Source organism: Prionailurus viverrinus, chromosome A3 (genome assembly GCF_022837055.1).
Source record: "Prionailurus viverrinus isolate Anna chromosome A3, UM_Priviv_1.0, whole genome shotgun sequence".
In the NCBI taxonomy this organism is placed as follows: domain Eukaryota; kingdom Metazoa; phylum Chordata; class Mammalia; order Carnivora; family Felidae; genus Prionailurus; species Prionailurus viverrinus.
In genome coordinates, this window is record NC_062563.1 from 119,765,755 (window position 1) to 119,783,772 (window position 18,018).

At 55.4% G+C, this 18,018-nt stretch overlaps 1 protein-coding gene across 1 annotated transcript; it reads right to left on the bottom strand.

The window, feature by feature from the left end:
* Nucleotides 1-1,078: 1,078 nt before the first annotated feature.
* SLC35F6 (solute carrier family 35 member F6) lies at nt 1,079-17,985 on the bottom strand. Its single transcript, XM_047853318.1, has 6 exons — nt 17,778-17,985; nt 9,151-9,223; nt 8,222-8,393; nt 7,763-7,975; nt 6,842-6,952; nt 1,079-5,291 (listed from the first exon to the last, which is right to left on the bottom strand). Exons 1-6 carry the CDS (start codon nt 17,852-17,854, stop codon nt 4,822-4,824), a joined length of 1,116 nt encoding a protein of 371 aa, XP_047709274.1. The 5' UTR covers nt 17,855-17,985; the 3' UTR covers nt 1,079-4,821.
* Nucleotides 17,986-18,018: the final 33 nt, after the last annotated feature.

Below are 18,018 nucleotides of genomic sequence, written 5' to 3' on the forward strand. Positions count from 1 at the left end.
CATTTTATGTTTTGCCCTGTCACCCCTGAGGTGGCTTTTAAACAAGAGGAGGCAGATTCACACGAGAATGTGACAACCACATGTCGCCCCTGTGACCCTCCCAGGAACACCCCACGAAAATGGTTCAGAAGCCAGTTTAACTGCGTGGACGTTATTGATGACTGGGGTCGCGGGGCAGCCAGGTTCCGGGCTCTGGATCACACTCTCCAGCGCTGCAATGGAATCCTCCTAGAGAAACGACCCCTTTCCCTTCCCTTTACTATCGAGGATAGTACGCACTCAGGTCAAATGTACATCTGGGTAGTTAGAATAAAGGGAATTTTTATTTTCCACACGTTTTCTTGCAGTTCCTCAACGTTCTACAGTTAACACGTAATCAGGGGAAAATGTCATTATAAAATCAGTGATTTCATGGAACCCTTGTTCACTGGTGGGAATGTAAAATGCTGCAGCCATAGTGGAAAACTGGCCAAAAAAACTAAATGTGCAATTACCATATGATCCAGCAATTCCACTTCGGGGTATACACTCAAAAGCAGGGACTTGAACAGGTATTGGTACACTAATGCTCACAGCAATGTTACCCACAACAGCCCCCAATGTCCAAATAGATGAATAGATAAGCGAAATGTGGTACATACATACAATGGGATATTATACAGCCTTAAAAAGGAAATGACACGTTACAGCACGAATGAACCTTGAAGGCATTATGTTAAGCAAAGTAAAACAGACACAAAAGGAGAAATACTGTTTAATTCCACTTACATGAGTCCACTTTCACGAAATTCATAGAAAGTAGGATGGTGGCTGCCAGGGGCCAGGGGAAAGGAGGAATGGGGAGTTAGTGTTTGATGGGTATGGAGTTTCAGTTTGGGAAGATGAGGAAGTCTGGAGATGGTGTGATACTGCACAACAATGTGCACGGACTCAGTGCCACTGAACACTTAATAACGCTCAAAATGGTCAGTTTTAGGTTGTGTATTTTACCACAATTTTTAAAAGGAGGGACAAAAGGGGGCACCTGATTGGTTCAGTCAGGAGAGCGTGCGACTCTTGATCTTAGGATTGTGAGTTCAGGCCCCACATTGGGCATGGAGCCTACTTAATTAAAAAAAAAGGGTGGGGGGAGGAAAAGGAGCAAAGTAAGGAAGGGAAGAAAAGGGAAGGAGCAGTACCCGGGGATACTCAGTGGGTCCACTGGTGGTGGGGGGAATGGGGTGAACAGCCTGGCCTAGAAGACCCACTCTTTGGTGGTGCCGTACGCGACAGAAGATCCGAGAGCCAAGGGCTCTATAATGTGAGCCTACTCTTTGGCTCTTGTATTCATCCTCTCCACCGTTTCTCTAGTTCAGACGCTAATTACAATCAAATGTTGTTTTACTTGTCTCTACCTTTAGTGATCTTTCCAAACAGCAATTTGGATCATGTCGCTGCCTTGCCTAAACTCCCCATGGTACTCTACGGTCTACAGATTGAGTTCTGATCCCTCAGCAAAGTCTAAAATGTACAGCACCATCTGGGCGCCTGCCCACCTCTCTGACCTTGACTCTGGCCACTTTTAGTGTTGCGTGCTTATTGCCAGGCATACTGGTCTCCTTACCTACAGTTCTTGAATACGTCACTTGCATGTTTCTATGCTTTTTACAAGCTTCTCCTTTCTCCAGGAATACCCGCTCCCTCCAACCCCACCGGCCTGGGAGACTCCCTGCTCATTCTGTAACACCCAGCTCAAGTGGTACTGCCTCCTCTGTATCTCAAAGGCCTCTTACGCACGTCATGCTGTGCTGGAATTCTTTCCTTCCACATTCATCTCCTGTTTTCTTTCATGGACCCACAGTCCTTGGAGCACATCAGTTCTCAACACAGTTCAGTAAATTCTGGGATAGTAATCCTTTACTGAAGACTCTTGGACAAGTGTTCCTAATGAAGAAGGGTGATTTGTGAACTTTTTTTATAGCTAGGGGAAACTCCTTGCTGACTTTTACGTTTTGAAAGGATGTAGTTAACGTAAGGCCAGAAGGGTTCTGAACCAAGGCAACTATGAAACGAGGTCAATCTGTAAAGCAGGTCAGGGAGGTGTACATATTTGGCAATGCTGAGAACCTCTCCTTTTTATAGGTAGCTAAGGTCTTGAGAGGGTGTCCAAGGTCACCCAGCCAAGGTAGAGGTGGGGCTGAGACACAGCTCTCTGACTTTGGATTCTGCTTCTTTCCTCTATACGAGGTGGCCCTTCGCTCCACTCCTCCTCCTGTCCTCAGCAGGGGTCAGAGCTTCTGACCTCTTTGAATGCTGTTTGCTTGTTAAAGTGGCAGAGACCTTTGGACAAAGTGAAGACAAAACAGAACCACTTGGCTTGGTCCTAAATCTCTGCCTTGTGGGCAGCTTCCTGGAGGAGAGGAGCCTGAGAGCTACTCCAGGTCCCGGATGGCAGTCCTGCAGGAAGCCCCTGCCCCCCCCCCCCCCCCAGCTCTCCCAGGACCACCCTGCGAGGGGGATGGACTGAGCAGTCCACCACAATGCAGACGCTTAAATTGAACGTCAGTTTGAACCAATGTTTACAGAAGTCTGTTATCAGTCAATTCTGATTTGGGGGTTCAGAACCTTCACACCAAACTTCCACCATTCAGGACCCCCTTACTCCACTGAAAATATTCCCCACAACCCTCCAGCTTCAGTGAGAGTGGTGGTCCTTACCCTCCCACCCACATGACCAGCAAAGCCTCGGGAACTCCCCCTCCAAAGCATCCTTGACAACAGGAGAGAGTGAACCTACTGTCACCATAAAATGTTCTTGAGGCATCTTGTTGTCTTGAAATAGATGGGGATTTTACACTGGCCTCCATGATGGTGAATTTTAATAAAACCTTTCTTCCCCTCTGAGCAAGACCGATGCTCTGTGCCGGGCCTCTGCTGGGACTTCCGTGCCCCTGGCGGACCACCCTGGTGGGCAGCGCAGCCTTACAGGACGCTCCACTGTGTGTTGACACTTTCAGGCACCTTCAATTTATTATCTTATGTGATTTTCATGCTCATTCTGCAAGATGGAGGCTGGTTTTCCTATTTGGGAGATGTGAAGCCCCAAGCTCCAGAGGTAAAGTGATTCACCCCGGTCAGTGGCAGGCCTGATGTTGAGCCCTTGTGCTCCTTCCCTCTCATTAAAAAAAAAAAAAAGATAAAAAAAGAGCTTACACTACTCATTTCCCTTTTGTTTTTAAAAATAAAGCCTAAAACATTCTAAGGCCCCAGTTTTTTGGACAGGGCAGCTGGAGTCCCAGCACACTCACTCTCTGATTACACACTGTTCCCCGCAGAAGCTCGGGGGCCCCTGGGACTTGGAGCTGCTGATAGGGAGAGTCCCTCCTCACCCAAGAAACCGTAATAACCTGCTGATTCCCACACTGCCTGAAGGCTTTGCTTGTCAAATATCTCTTCCCCCAGAATCTATTTTAAGGAAGGCATTTGGTGTTTTCTTTTATGATGGAGCTGCCCAGAAAAATGGTCTGAGGCTCCAGAAACTGCCACGGAGTGAGGAACTCAGCAGTGAAGGGCTGCTCAGCTCCCTGGGGTCCCCACTGCCGGTCCCCTCCCTTTGTGGTGGGGTTACAGGGAGGACAACGGCACATGAAGCTTCTAACCCAGCCATGGGAAAAGTGCCCAGAGAAACCAGTAAGGTGGGTGGGGCTGTAGGTTGGGAATCAGGCAAACCTAGCTTTGGAAAGCTGGCTCCGTGAGGAAGTCACTTAACCCTCTCTGGGCCAGCGGTTTCCTCATCTGCATCCACCTGTCAGGCTGTTATGCAAAAGTTAAGCCTTTAACACATGCCTAGGATACCAGAGTTACTTTAAATGGTGGAGTCCCGGTAAATGGTAAATTCATCGCCCTGGAGGGTAATCGGTGGAGTCAGGTTGCTGGGGGTGGGGCTGAGGTCCATGTGCTCTGGATCCCAGCCTGCTGCCAGATCGGATCACGTGGCTGCACGGCTAGAGTCCACAGCCAGAGAGCCCTTTGCCAAACAACTCACATCTCTGGGCCTCAGTTTTCTCATCTTTAAAAGGGAAGGTGAAGAGATCATAAAAGCTGCTATTAAGGGCTGCCTGGAACTCCCCTCATGATCTCTGCCAGGCAGGGAGGCCTTGAGTGTGTGAGCAAGGACAGCAGGACTGGCATGGGGAGGAGGCGCCATGGGCAGAGGGACAATTCCCAAGAAGGGGCGGCTATTACTCCTTTCCCACAGAATGGGCCCAGCTGAGTCTGGAAAGCACCGAAGCCACAGCGTCTACACCCGCTGCTTTCTACAGGAGGACGCCGAGGCCCAGAGCAACTAGGTGATGGGCTGAGGGAACTTTCGCTGAGTTTATGGGACAGCCCAGCTAAAACTTAGGTCTCCAGACAGGGTTAGGGAATACCCTACACGTTTTAGAAAATATGGTGCTTAGTTCTGGTTTGAATTTGCTCACTGACCTCTCTTCTTTGGAGAACCACGTTTAGCTTATGGTTCAGGAGGAAATCTTAGGGTTGTTAGCTCCTGCGATCCCACTTCATGATTTAGTGCTAGGGCTGCAGGGGGGGTGGGGGTGCTGGGGGAAGCCTGCCGGGAGTGGGTCACTGCACCCAGGCCTGTGGGGGATGCAGGGGGTGGTGACAGAAAAGGACCTGGGTGTCTGGTGGTCTTCTGTGGCAGCAGCTGCCCCGGGGGTCTGTGGGGAGGGGCAGGGTGAGGCCTTAGGGAAGGGGCGCTGGAGGGTCCCCAGCCCGTGTGGCCTCAGCCTCAGGGTGGACAAGGCGCATCCAGGTAGCAGCAGAGAACCCACAAGAGGCTCAGCTGGCATCGTTGATGGGAGTCCGAGAGCCGCCGAGCAGTCTCTCGTGCTCGCCCTCCTCTGCGGGGGACCGGCCCCTGGACAGGCGGACCAGCAGCGGCCGGTGCAGCCCGTTGTAGAGGGCGGTGCCCATCAAGAGGATGAGGAAGCCCAGGATCTGCAGCGGGTGGAAGGCCTCCCAGCCCAGCGCCAGGCTCAGGGCCCAGATGACGATGGTGCGCAGGCTGTCCAGCACCATGCGGGTGGTGGCGCTCAGTTCTTTGGTGACGCTGATGCCCGCGAAGTTGAAGAAGGCGATGCTGCTGATGTTGCCCAGCAGCGCCAGGGCAATGAGCGGTTGTCGGCCCACCTGGCAGAAGGCGTCCAGCGTGTCCTCCAGCGTCCCTCGCGGGTTTCCGCTGAAGGAGCCGGCGGGGATGTAGTACATGGGCACCAGCAGCAGGGAGAGGATCACGAAGCCGAAGAGGCCTGTGGGAGTGGAAGAAGTATGCGGCACTCTCTGCCCACCCCGAGATCCCCAGCTTAGCCCGCCCCGCAGGGGCTCCCCTGGTGTCCCTCCCGCCACCCCTCCCAGCTCCTCCCTCACACCTGCGCCTCCCTGCAGGGCCTGGGGCTGCCTGCTCATCTGGAATTCACGGCGGCCTGCTGAGGGGGCTCTAGCTGCCCTCTTCCGCTTTAATCGTGTTTTCTGTCTGCACCCAGAGTATCGTTACCAGTATATGTGTGCGCAGGCACGGATACGCTTGTACGCGCACTTTCACAAACCAACAGCCACCCTCGCAATGTTCTCTGGCTCTTTTAAATTCTACGGTATTCATTTAAAAAAGAATGGCCGCTGCCGCCACTGCACTGCTCTCCCAAGTGTGGAAAAACACCGTTCTCTAATTCAGTGCCATTGGTCTGTGACCAGGAGCTGGATCGGAACGTAAATCAATGCGCTGCTCCATTCAGAAAGTCTTGCAAGGGAGAAAAAAAATGAGTGGATCCAAACAAACTGCTTGATGATGTGGTTGACTAACTAGTCGATGATCCAGCCGATTAACACTGTGCCAGAAGCCCTCGGCGCCCTGTGGGCCAGGCGCACACAGCTCCCTGACTGGCCCGCAGGCCACACTTGGCTAGGACTGCTCTAATCTGCCCTGCTGGTGTCATACTTTTAAAGCTTATCCGCTTTGGGAGTTACTTTCCTGCTCAAACACCCTTCGTGCTTCCAGGCGGCCTAGATGGCTCAGTCAGTGAAGCGTCCGACTCTTGATCTCGGCTCAGAACATCTCATGGTTCGTGAGATGGAGCCCCGCATCGGGCTCTGTGCTGGAAGCAAGGAGCCTCCTTGGGATTCTCTCTCTCCCTCTCTCTCTGCCCCTCCCCCACTGGCATGTGCATATGCACACTATGTCTAATAAATAAATAAAACACGAAAAAATAAAAACCTTTGGTGGTTCCTCCCTGCCCATCACGGAAAGTCTAATCAACTTCCCGGACGTTCAAGGTTCTCCGGGATAAGACCCTGACCCATTCACTTCCTGATCACTGTCCCAACATCAAACCCATACCTCACCCAACTACTCCTCACTGGTTTCCACATTCATGGCCAGCTCCCCGCGCCTTCACTTTGTCTGGAGTTCCTTCCTTCCCACTCCTGTTGCAGCTCAAGTGCCACCTTCCCTGTCCTAAAGACACTCAGATGTGCTTGGCAAGTGACACATCATTTGAGCACAAGTGGCCTGAGCCCAAATGCGCTGTCTGGTCCTTTCTTGCTGGCCAACTCCTCTACAGCGGGGCATGTATCCCCTTCATCCTCCACCTCGGCCCCCCTAGCTCCTGGCTCTGTGCATGGCAGGCGTCAGAGTATCTGTCAACACACACGTGGTGAAGGGAGGGAGGAATGGGGGGGGTCACCCCCTCCCCGTGGACCCTGGCACCTTGCCCCGTGCTCCTGCTTGTGTGTCCCCTCCACGTGCTGCCCTCCGGGGTGTCCCGGCAGCAGTGCCCTGCTCCCAGCCCCCGTGCTCACATACCCTCAGTGCCAACTGCCCGCAGTGGGTGCACATTGTGCCTGTAGACGAACTTCTCCTCTAGCACCATCTGGATGGAGACGATGATCTGGGCCATGATGATCAACAGGTCCCCTGTGGGGGAAGTGAGCCAGGGTGAGACTGGGCTACACGGGGTCGGGGGGCAGGGATGGAGGATGGCTGTGGAGCCAGAGGCAGGGTGGCAGGCCCAGTGCAGGGTTAGACGGCTCCCACAGGGACACAACCACCCCCACAGCCCCTGCCTTTTGCAGGGCACCATATAGTTTATGATGCAATCATGACAGTCCTATGCCTGGTTTCCTAGTCCCTGAGGGGTGGGGTAGCCCTGCAGGGCAGGCACTGTCACCACTCTGGGCCGAGGCTCCAGAAGGCCCAGAGGCCTGCCTGGGACTGCGAGTGGCACAACAGGGTGATAAGCAGGTCTTTTGAGAAGCACAAGCCTTTGTGATAGACATTTCTGGTTTAGTCCGTCCTCGGAGGACCAGAGGGGTCCCATCATCATAGAAGAGGCTGCAAGGCCTCCTTTCCGGGATGTGGGGATTACTATGATGATGACCTTCAGCACTCACGCCGGACTGGGTACTTAGTAAATGCTCAAGAGACATCCGTTCCCTTCCTCTCACAGACCCAGTAGTTTGTGTGTTTATCATGGCACAGACCCTCTCCCTCCTGACCTCCCCTCCTTAGCCACCCCTCTCTCATGCTGCTTGTGCCTCTGTGCACTCTATCTGCCACCTCGAGAGCAGGTGCGTGCTCAAGTCGGCCCGTAGGTCCCCCATGTGCCCTCACCAAGGGCCTGGCATACAGAAGAGCTTGCAAAAGTCTGTCGACGGACTCTGTGCTTGGCTCCCAGGGAGGACAGGACAGGATGGGCAGCCCCTGGGTCCCTGGCCCTTGTCGTACCTGTGATCACTTCGCTGAGCTTATGCTGATCATCATGCTTGCTCAGAAGGTCAGCCAGGCCGACGACCACCAGCCCCGCGATGGTGGCAAGGATGCCCAGCCACTGGCTCAGCGCCAGCCTCCGCCCCAGGAAGGCCACCGAGAACAGGCCTGTGAATATAATCACTGCTCCCCGCAGCATCTGGAAGCTGGACGCACTGGTCATGTTCAAGGCTAGAAGAGGAGAGACACACAATGTTAGCTCCCAAGGGCCGAGGCTATCTTTTCACTGAGGTGTCTTCAGGGCTGAAGACACACCTTGCACATAGTATGTACTCAGGAAATCTTGTGTGTGTGCGTGCGTGCGTGTGTGTGTGTGTGTAAGTCTGGGAGTGGGGCAGGAGTGAGATGAACTGGGGTGGGGGTGGCTGTTTCACCAGTGGCCCCCCGGGCTCTTCTCAGCCTGGCCCAGCTACTCACCCACATACATGATGCTGGTACCCGTCATGTCGCAGAGGGCTGGGGGCAGGAAAAGAAGGGGATTGAAGGGCTGCTGGGGATCCATGCTGCCCTCTGGGTGCCTCGCAGCTCTGCACCGGAGCAAGTAGAAGGCAGCCAGGCAGGAGAACTCTCCCAGGAACATGCCCACTGCCTGCAAGGGACAGAACCCTAGAAGTTTAGAGCTGGAAGGAGAATCACCTTTGACAAAATTTTAACACAGCCTTTCTTCAAACAAAAGCTCATCTATAACTTGATGCGTCCAACAGACAAAAGCAGAGCTACTGTGTGTGAAAGGCCAGACACTACCTCCTAGGTCTGAGCCCTCAGCTCTAGAAACATCCTGATGGGAACCTTAAGGCTGTGTACAGCTGGTCTGAAAACCATCAGGGTAGGCCAACCTCTGGTCAAGCTCCAGATTGAGAAACAGAGGCTCAGAGAGGGTTAAGAACTTACTTAAGGTCACAGAGCAAGTCTGCTGGCAGAGCTGGGGCTGAAATACTAGCCTCCCGCTTCCTAGCCTAGCGATAAGGTGCTTTCCATTTATGGTGTCTGCTCTATCCCAGAGGAGTCCGGGCTGCCCATGGGTGCAGAGCGGGCTTTGCTCCTGGGGTTGATGTTTTCCAAATGTGTCCTGACTTGGACGTGGGAGGGCTGGCCTTACAGCGTCTGGGGCAGGACTGCTCACCAGGACTTACGCAGGCCTCCCAGAGAGGGCCGTGCCCTCTGCCTTCTTCCACCGGCACTCACACCCTGGCGTCTGTTCTGGGGAGGGAGGGAGGGAAGGAGATGGTTCTCCCGGGAGCAGGGGAAGGCGCCACCCTGGGTCAGGAAGCAGCAGGGCCTGGTGGGCACATGTGACCTGAGGCCTGGGTGGTCAGAGGTGGGGAGGCAGGGACGGGGCTAGATACCTGAAGGAAGGGATGCTGGAAGCTGTGTTCCTTGCTCCCTCCGCAGCCCGGGGCCACGAAGTTGTCTGCCCACCTGCAGCGGAGAGAGAGAGAAGGTCAAATCCTCGGGCGCGTGCGGGCTCTGCAAGCCTGGCTCTGGGGCCTGCGGACAAGCTGGCTCCTCTCAGAGCCAAGAGGCCAGACTTAGGGGACTTGGCCCAGCGTGACACTCCTGCTCGAAGGGGCCGGATTCCACAGCACGAAGTCTTCATCTGGGACCGTGGACAGGAAGCGGGGGCCCAGAAACTTTTAGCCAAAACACAGCATTTCCTCAAACTGGGAACGTAGCCCCGCAGTACCTGTGACTTTGTCACACGCACAAGTCACAGTTACTCTCACCAGCCCATCGGAGTCCTTGCGGATACTGTGAAGTGCCAATTACATCCATCGCTACTACAAAATTACGGCAATTAGACCTACTGCTTATCATTTTGTGTTAAGAAGCATATACACACATATCACTCTATCACAAATAGGATTTTTCAATGTTCTGATAACTTTACTTCAACATAAGTGGCTTTTTCTGTAATCCTATCCTTTATCTGCATGTTTTAAAACAACATTCCAGGCTTTACCAGACTGTCAAAGGGGCCCATGGCATGAAAAATACCAGGCGCCTGTGGTCTACGAGGGCATCTGGGCCCTGGGAAATGACTGTCTGGCAGAGAGCAGCCGGTCACCTTCATATCACCTGAAGGGTCTGGAGGGTCTTTCTAGCACTGACTGTAAAGCAGGTGGCAAGTGCGTGGCTCTAGCAGAGGGCACGCCCAGCCGGCACCCTGGCAGATGGCATAACCGAGTGTGGCGTGCTTCTCCAGCAACCCCAGACACAAGCCCAGGACCCCTCACGGCCCTGTGCCCTGGCAGCTACCGCCAATCATTCTGCACCGTCTGCCGTCCGTGCACTACAGCTCCCGCCCCTGAACTTCGTTTTTGCTGGGCTTTGTCGTGTCCCTGAGGTCTAGTCTAACCTCTTCCATTTGAAAGTCCTTTAGATATTTGGAGACTTTTTCCACCTTCTTTTGAATCTTCTCATCTCCTGCCTAAAGAGCCACAGCTCCTCCTAACCTTTTAGTCCCCTGGCTGCTGACTTCTGGAAGCGTGCAGGTGGGCCCGGGCCCAGAGCTGGGTGATCTGGCTTGGACTGAGCCTGGCAGGAGGGCACCCCCACGCCCCTCATGTTGCATATCCTGCCGTTCGTCGACATGGCTTCAACCGTGTCTGTCATATCACAAGCTGACTCAAGCCAATGCAGACCCAGGGCAATGTCCTGCGGGCCATGGACCTGCTCCTTGTGTAGCACCCCACGCATAGGTGGCGGCTGTCTGTAAACCGCAAGACCCAGGACTTTCTTTTTCTTAGATGTCCTTCCTTGCAATGTCTGACAAGAGCAACCACACGGTAGTACATAGCCCTACTCTGCTGGCTCATTTCTGCAACAAGGCCAAGGTCCCAAAAGGTAAGGGGAGGCTTTTGTTTCCTGTGCCCTCCACAGTGCTACAAGAATGGGCCACTGGTTAGGGCCTGGGTTTGACAAAGATCCTGGCCAGCCCTGGCTTCTCTCTGCCCTGAGTTTGAGGAGGGGACCAGGGAGCTCTTTCCCACAGCCCGAGGCAAGGGCATAAGGCCCGGATGCTGGCAGCATGAAGGGCAGGTAGAGCTCCTGGGCAGCCGTGAGGGCGAGACCACATCCATTCACTGATCTGACCACACCCCAGGGCCAGTGAACAAAACAGGGCCGTGGCAAACTGATCTCGCAGTGAATGAGCGGGAGACCCCGGCACTCCAGAGATGCCAACAGGGGCAGGTAGGAGGGCCTGTGGTTCTTGGGAATGGTGAGGGTCAGAGGAGAGCTGAAGGGTGGGAGTTCTGACAGGACTGGTTGGAAATGTAGGGAGAAATCTGGGTCAGGGGACCAGGCTGTGAGCAGTCCCGGTACCAATGTGGCAAAGAAAGCCCCCACTACAGAAACCACCGGCTCTCTGAGGTCTCACTTCTGTCCGATTTGCGGCGAGTTCGGGCTCTTGGATCCCCGGGCAGGAAGGACTACTCTCACTCTGGGAGGACCTGGGGGTGAGGCACCCAAGTGTAACAGAGGAGATGCGAGGAGTAAAGAGGTTAGGCTTTACCAAGGTGTATAGCCAACTGCCCCAGGTCAAGTCAGAGATGGAAATTCCTGGAGCTGGAGCCAGGGCTCTGCCAGGAGGAATGAGGGAGGTCCTGCCAAGTCCGTGAAGATCAGCCAGAAGCTCAGGGCGAGGGCATGCGTGCAAGCCCCTTCCTCATCATGGTACTACACCCAGCATACATGGTAGGCTCACGAAGTGCACCCCCCCCCCCCGCCCCGCCTCGATCTAGGGGTAGAGGCATCTCCCGGGACTCCCCCGGGGTGACTGCCTATGCAAGCTTATAGCAACGACAACTCACATGTCTCACTGTGTGTTCCAGAGTCACTATCACTTAAGAGAGTGGAAGCTCGGCATCCAGCAACTTCTCTATCTCTGGACCCCCAGCTCCTGGCACATGACTATACGGAAGCTCCAACATTTTGTGGTCGGATAAATGGGACTGCCAGACTCCACCTAGCAAACAGGCAGGTACTACAGTCCAGAGGCAACGTCCTCTGGGTCCTAATTGCCCACTTGGGTGAGGTGCCACCTGCTGGTGGGGCCGGCCGGGCTTGTCCCCAGGGGTGGGCAGCGAGCGCAGAGCCGGCTGTAAGGCAGATGCTGAGCTCCCCCTCCTGCCCCGGAGGCCTTCTTTGCTTTCCCCAAGGGGTGGGTCTGCCTCAACAAGTTGGGGCTGGCAGTGTTCCCAGCTTGGGAAATGGAGTCCTCTTGTATCTGAAGGCTCAGAGCAGGCTTGCAGCCCAAGGGATTGGGTGTCAGGACCGGCGGCCCTGCCCAGCCTCTCTGCAGGCAGGGAAGAGTTCGGACCTGCAGGCACTTAGGGCTGGAGTCAGGCTTCCCGTCCTGGTCCTGAGACAGGCTTCAGCTCACTGTGTCGGCACAGGTGGACCCCAGACAGCACAGAACAAGAGACCAAAACCAGCTCCAGTTCGTGGGGGGATGACAGCAATGGCCCCTAGGGTGGGGTTGTTGTTTGCAAAACGCTTCACTACATGTTTTTAGGAAGGTACAAGTCACTGAGCACCGACTTCGTGCCAGGCCTGTGCTGAGCACTTCACGTACTTCATTTTCCAGGCGGGGACTTGCGGGCTTGGGGTGGAGGGGTGGAGGGGTGGAGGGAGCCGGGCTCAGACTCACACAGTTAACAAAGGGCCGGGTCTAGCGCCAAACCCAACTGCTCACATGCTTTCCGAAGAGGCGGCAGGATATGTGGAAAGCTCACGACTTTTGAGCCTCATAGGTAGGACAAGTGAATAGGTTTCTCATTTATAAAATAGGGATGATGATGCCAATACTGACGAACTGTCAAAAGCAATAAATAATAGGAGATATGTAAGAGGTGGCCCATGGCGGGTAGTCAATGAAAGTCCTTTTCTGCCCCTTCTCCCTCTTTCCCCTCTGCTGAGCGGGAGTCTCACCCCTCGTGTTGGGTCAACATTGCCTGCTCTGCTCCAGCCCTAAAGCTGGAGCATTCTCTGGGACCCACCCTGCTGGCTGAAGGGTCCACCCTCCAGGGGCCACAGGGCCAACAAGTGCCGATACAGGAGAAGAAACGCAACCATCATCTCAGGAAGCACCTTATTTGACAAAGAACCCGGGGACCAGAGAGGGCTGGCTTGAGGGACACGGGGCTCCTCGGGTGCAGATGCAGAGGAAAGGCCAGCACCCAGGGGCCTCTTCCTCCAGTTCTGTGCTCCTTCCTCAGCACCTGAATTTCTCCCATCACCTTCTCATTCCAGATTCTTCCCACTCCCCTCGCTGAAGTGGAGAGAGGTCAGCTCTGCAGATGGGCCCTCTCTTCTCTCTAGATACTGTACCCTAAGGGAAAGCCATGGTCTCATGGGCAGGAGGCCTGTGGGACTCCGCAAGGGTCCGGCTCACGCTACATGGGTAGATGCCTTCTGTTGGCAGAGACTGGCTTCTTTTAGATAGGGTCTTGGCAGGCCGGTGGAGGGGGCGGTGTGGGCTCCCCGTGCTGGGGGTGAATCACTCTGGCATGGCCAAACTCAAAGCTCAGCATTCTGAGAAGCGTGCACAACCACGTGAGGGCAGGGGGTGTGGACAGACTGAGGATGTGGCTGATGGAGCTCCCTCGGACTGACCGGTTGTGCGTCCCATCCCCCTCACAATCTCTGCCACTTCCTCTGGCGCCCCCGGCTTGTCAAGCCTGGTGAGTCAGCTTCTTTCTCCTGCCTGGGATCTTTGGAGGGGCCACAGAGCTTCTCCACTCCCTGGGTGTCACAGCGGTTGGTAATAAACAGTCACGAGCCCTCTCATCTAAGCATTGCAAAATCTTCCTCAGTGGATCCCTTGTTTCTGGGTGGAAGGTGGGGAAATGATGCCCATTTTACGGATGAACCTGAGGCTTGGGGAGGCCCCATGACTCACCTACTCCCATAGCTTCCAAGCCTTGCAACTCTTTCCACTCTACATACGGCCCTCCTGAGGCTGGCAAAGGAACCCTCTGAAGCAATTATCCAATGCCAGCTCGTGGGATTTAAGGGTAGGGACAGCCACCAAGGCAACAGTTAGAGCTGGCACAGAAAGGCCATATACAAGTCCTTCCCTAATAGAGGCCCGGTGGTTCCAGGCCTCCTGCCACCTTCCTGGCAGGGTTCCTGCACCAGGGGCCTGACTTTGGAGGGGAAGTCACCCCCCACCTCCGCCCCCCACCGGCCCCTCCCGGGCCGGGTGAGCTTCCCAGTCTGCGGCGGTTTAGGTGGCGATCTGAGCCTTACTTAGTGAGTGTCTACTTGACACTGGTGTTTCCATGCAGCCCCCCAGCGGGATTCAGGAAAAGGGGGCTCTGAAAGGGACAGGACCCCACAGGCAGGCTCTGGTTCAGGCAGACAGCCCTAAGCAGTGCTGAGCGGGGGAAACGTTTGGTCTGCAGGAGACACATCAGCAGAAGGTCCCGGGGAGGGGTGGGGGCGAGGGCAGCCAAGAAAGGAGAAGCAGCTACTTCACCGGGAGGGGCCCTCTGCCAAGGCCCGGGGACAGGGCCACGGGGCCAACCTGATGGGCGGCTTTCCCTCCTGTGGGTATGTGCCCCCTGCTCCGGCCCCAGCCAGGGCAGGCCTGTCTCCTGCAGCCTCCCCAAACCTGCCGAGCGGGCAGTGGCCCCCTCCAGGGGAGAGCTGCCCTGTGCTCCCAGGACAGCAGGTGGCATGTGCTCAGCCACTTCCGTCTCTACTATGTTTAGTCTCCCCTGGACGCCGGGGACAGAAACGTGCTCCTTTTAACAGGCCAAGGAACCGAAAGAGGCTACTGGAGATGCAACGTGGGAACCGAGAGCAGCCCCTGGCTCCGGGAGGGGGGGGGGGGGGAATAAGCAGGGTAACAGCAGAATCCCCTGGGCTGGGACACAGGCCTGCTGCCCAGTCCCGGAGGTCGGGCACTCTGGTGGCAGGGAGGGGAGCTGCCACTTGTGGGATCACAACTCCCAAGGGTCACGCTTGGCTGCTCTTGCCTGCGGAGATACAAGAGGAGATCCCCAAGGAAGAGCGGCTTTGGGGTTCTGCAGCTGTGGAAGGACTGGGCTAAAATGCGGAGACCCAGGATGGGGCGCCTGGGTGGCTCAGTCGGTTAAGCAGCCGACTTCGGGTCAGGTCATGATCTCGCGGTCTGTGGGTTCAAGCCCCGCGTCGGGCTCTGCGCTGACAGCTCAAAGCCTTAAGCCTGTTTCAGATTCTGTGTCTCCCTCTTTCTCTGACCCTCCCCTGTTCATGCTCTCTCTCTCTCTCTCTGTCTCAAAAATAAATTAAAAAAAATGTTAAAAAAAAAATGCGGAGACCCAGGTTCTGGTGCCCACTCTGACACCCGTCAGCTGGGCCACAAAAAGAAACTTCTCATGGGACCCTGACCACAGATCGTGGGGATGAGAATGGGTGATTTCTATGTTTCTAACAACTTGAAATGCCCTGAAAAATGAATAGAGAAGTCTCTAGCCTCATCCCATATTGACGATGAAGAGCCCGGATTCTTGAGCCAGATCACTTTGGTTCAATTATCAACTCTGCCATTTGACAGCTGACTTGAACTTGGGCAAGCAATTCCACCTTTCCATACCTCAGGATCCTCATCCGGGGACAACGAGCGTATCTCCTTCACAGGCTGGTTACAAGAATTCATTAAACTAACACGTGAAAGGTGGCCGCAGGAGGACCGGGCACGGGATGCTCTCTGGATAGCAGTTGCTTAGTTAGCACTGGCTGTGGTCACATTCTAGCCAGTCTGTCCCTGTCAGAAACTGCAGGTCAGAGTGTGAGTTCAAATTGCTAATTCCCATCAGGATGTACATAGTTGCTCTCTCACATTTTCTCTCTGACGGTGTCCTTCTCACAGTCTGGCCTTAGAACAATGTTTGGGGCCCAATTCTGGTGGTCCATCTGAGGTAGGGAGGCTCCTGAGAGACCCCACATCAGGTGACAGGATCAAAGGCTGGGTCCTCACATGGGAGTCTCTTTCCTGTCTCTGAGGCAGCCTCCAAGGGCAAGGCCTCCTGGGGCCAAGGATTCCCCTGGCCTCCTACCTGACCAGGAAGGAGCTGAGTTAGCACAGTTTACCCCAGTAGTAACTGGCAATCTCAACTCTCCTTGGGGACAGAAGCCTTGGCAGACCCACGGCCACTCTGGAAGCACTTGGCTAAGGCCTTAGCTAGTACGACAGATGGGCAGACAGACAACTTGGCCGCTGTGTTCAGATCCTGAGAATGGGAGCTCTCATGTTGAGTCACCTTTACAGTTAAGGGCTCAGCAAAAGCAGTGACCTTCAGGAGGCCACAGGGCCCAGGAGACCAGCTCAAGGCACAGACACAGCCGGCCATAACCCAACCAGAGACAGTGGGGTTCACCCAGAGCTTTACTTCCTTTGGAGAAGGGAGGACACCGTGGTTGCCAGGCTGTATATTCTAACCCCTTCACCTCTGATTCTAACCGTCTCAAGCTTTCTTTTGGTTGCTTCAGCCTCCTTCCTGAGTCCAGACAGTGCCTTACACCCTGTAGGTACCTTATACATGTCTGATCAACTGAACAGGATGCCTCTCTTCCAAACTCTCCTCTGGAACATGTCTCATATCACTGATGGAGTGTGCTAGGAACAAACACCTCAAAAATGAATAGGAGATGACTGCCCCCTTCCCCCAGCCCTCAGGGGGCCTGGAACACAGCCTAGAGGGTGACTGGCATGCCTCCCCCTTGCTGTGGAGGCTGGCAGGGCCCAGCTGGAAGTGAGGTCTGGCTGGGAGAGGGCCACTGTCCACTGTTCTCCACGTGCACCTTGGAATTGGTTCAGAGAGAGGCCAGGATCTGGGTACTGGGGGCTCTGAGATGGTAAACAGAGGGGGCAGGAGAGCCCTGTCTTGAGGCGGGGGCAGAGCAAGAGACAAAGCACTGCCCAGACGAGGGGCTGCCTCCAGGGTCTCCTGTACACTACAGAGAGGAGGCCGTGCTCAACCCCTCAGTCTCATGACAGCCCTGGGTCCTCCAGCCCTAACCTCCTCGGGACTATTACCTCTGTCCCACAAGCACCTCACCCTCATGCATCAGAGCTGAACTGCCCACCTGCCTTCCCTGTCTGGGTTAATGACACTTGTATTCTCGCAGGCAGAAACCCTGGACTGGTCATTGTCTCTCCATCCTGTGGGTCAGGGTTTATGGCTTCATTCTGTACCTGGTCTCTCCCACCTTTCCCTTCCTTTCCTACCTCCCTCATCTGTTATGTAGCAGGCTTGGAGTGGTATTCCCTGCACCAAACTACTCTTCATCTTGACCATCAGGTTCATCATACCATTTGTAACCTGTCACTTTCTGCTCAAAAGCCCTTCTTTGATTGTGGGATTAAGATGCGGCCTGGGCATTTGGGGCTGGTTACAATACTCTTCGATGTGACCTTGCTCTTGCCTGCCTCGACGTCCAGCCACATGTAGATATCCCACCGAAATTTCAAGGCCCAGCTGTAACCTCTCCTCCGTGAGAAGCCCACGGGGCACCCCTTCTCTGTCGCCTCCACGCTCACGGGTTACTCAGCCTGCATGGGTTCTACCGCAGCCCGTGTGCACAAGTGTGGGAGTGGCCCTTCACCCCACCTCTGCCTACAGCTCTTGGAGAGCCTGCCTCGGACCCCAGCGTTGGGCTCCACCCCTCCCGTTTAAAGACGAGGAAACTGAGGCACGGAGACGGAAGGTGACTCGCCGGGATCAAACACTCAGCGATCAAATGAGCCGGGGCTTGGGTCCTCCAGCTGGCGACCCGGCCTCTGTCCATATTTCCCCGGGCCTCGCGCCCCTTGGGGGCCCCCAAATCGCTTGAACCGACCGGAGAAACTAGGCGAGCCGGTGAAGCCGGGAAAGGAGAGCCGAGGAAGGGGAGGGCGAGGAAGGTGCGCGGGGTCGCTGGCGCCCTCGAGGGCCGCGGCAGGTCCGGCTGAGCCCCCTCCCCTTCCAGCCAGGCCCGGACTCACTTGGCCGAGAGCGTGTTGATGGAGCCGGTGACGAGCATGAGCCCGGCCAGGAACAGCTGGTATTTGGTCCAGGCCATGGCGGCGAATGCAGGGAGCGAGAAACTGCAGGGACCCCCGGGACCTCCGCGCTCGCTCCAGGTAGCAGCTCCCGACCCCGTCACCAGGGGGTCTCGCGAGCGAGCGCTTCCGGGCCGGGCGTCACGTGACCAGTCCAGGTCCCGCCCCGCGCCGTGGCCCCGCC

Coding starts and splice junctions, on each gene's coding strand:
- SLC35F6 (XM_047853318.1), bottom strand. CDS start 17,854: ATGGCCTGGACCAAATACCAGCTGTTCCTGGCCGGGCTCATGCTCGTC. Junction 8,394..9,150: donor TCCAGCATCCCTTCCTTCAG/GTATCTAGCCCC, acceptor TGTCCCTTGCAG/GCAGTGGGCATGTTCCTGGG. Junction 5,292..6,841: donor GCGGGCAGTTGGCACTGAGG/GTATGTGAGCAC, acceptor CCACTCCCACAG/GCCTCTTCGGCTTCGTGATC.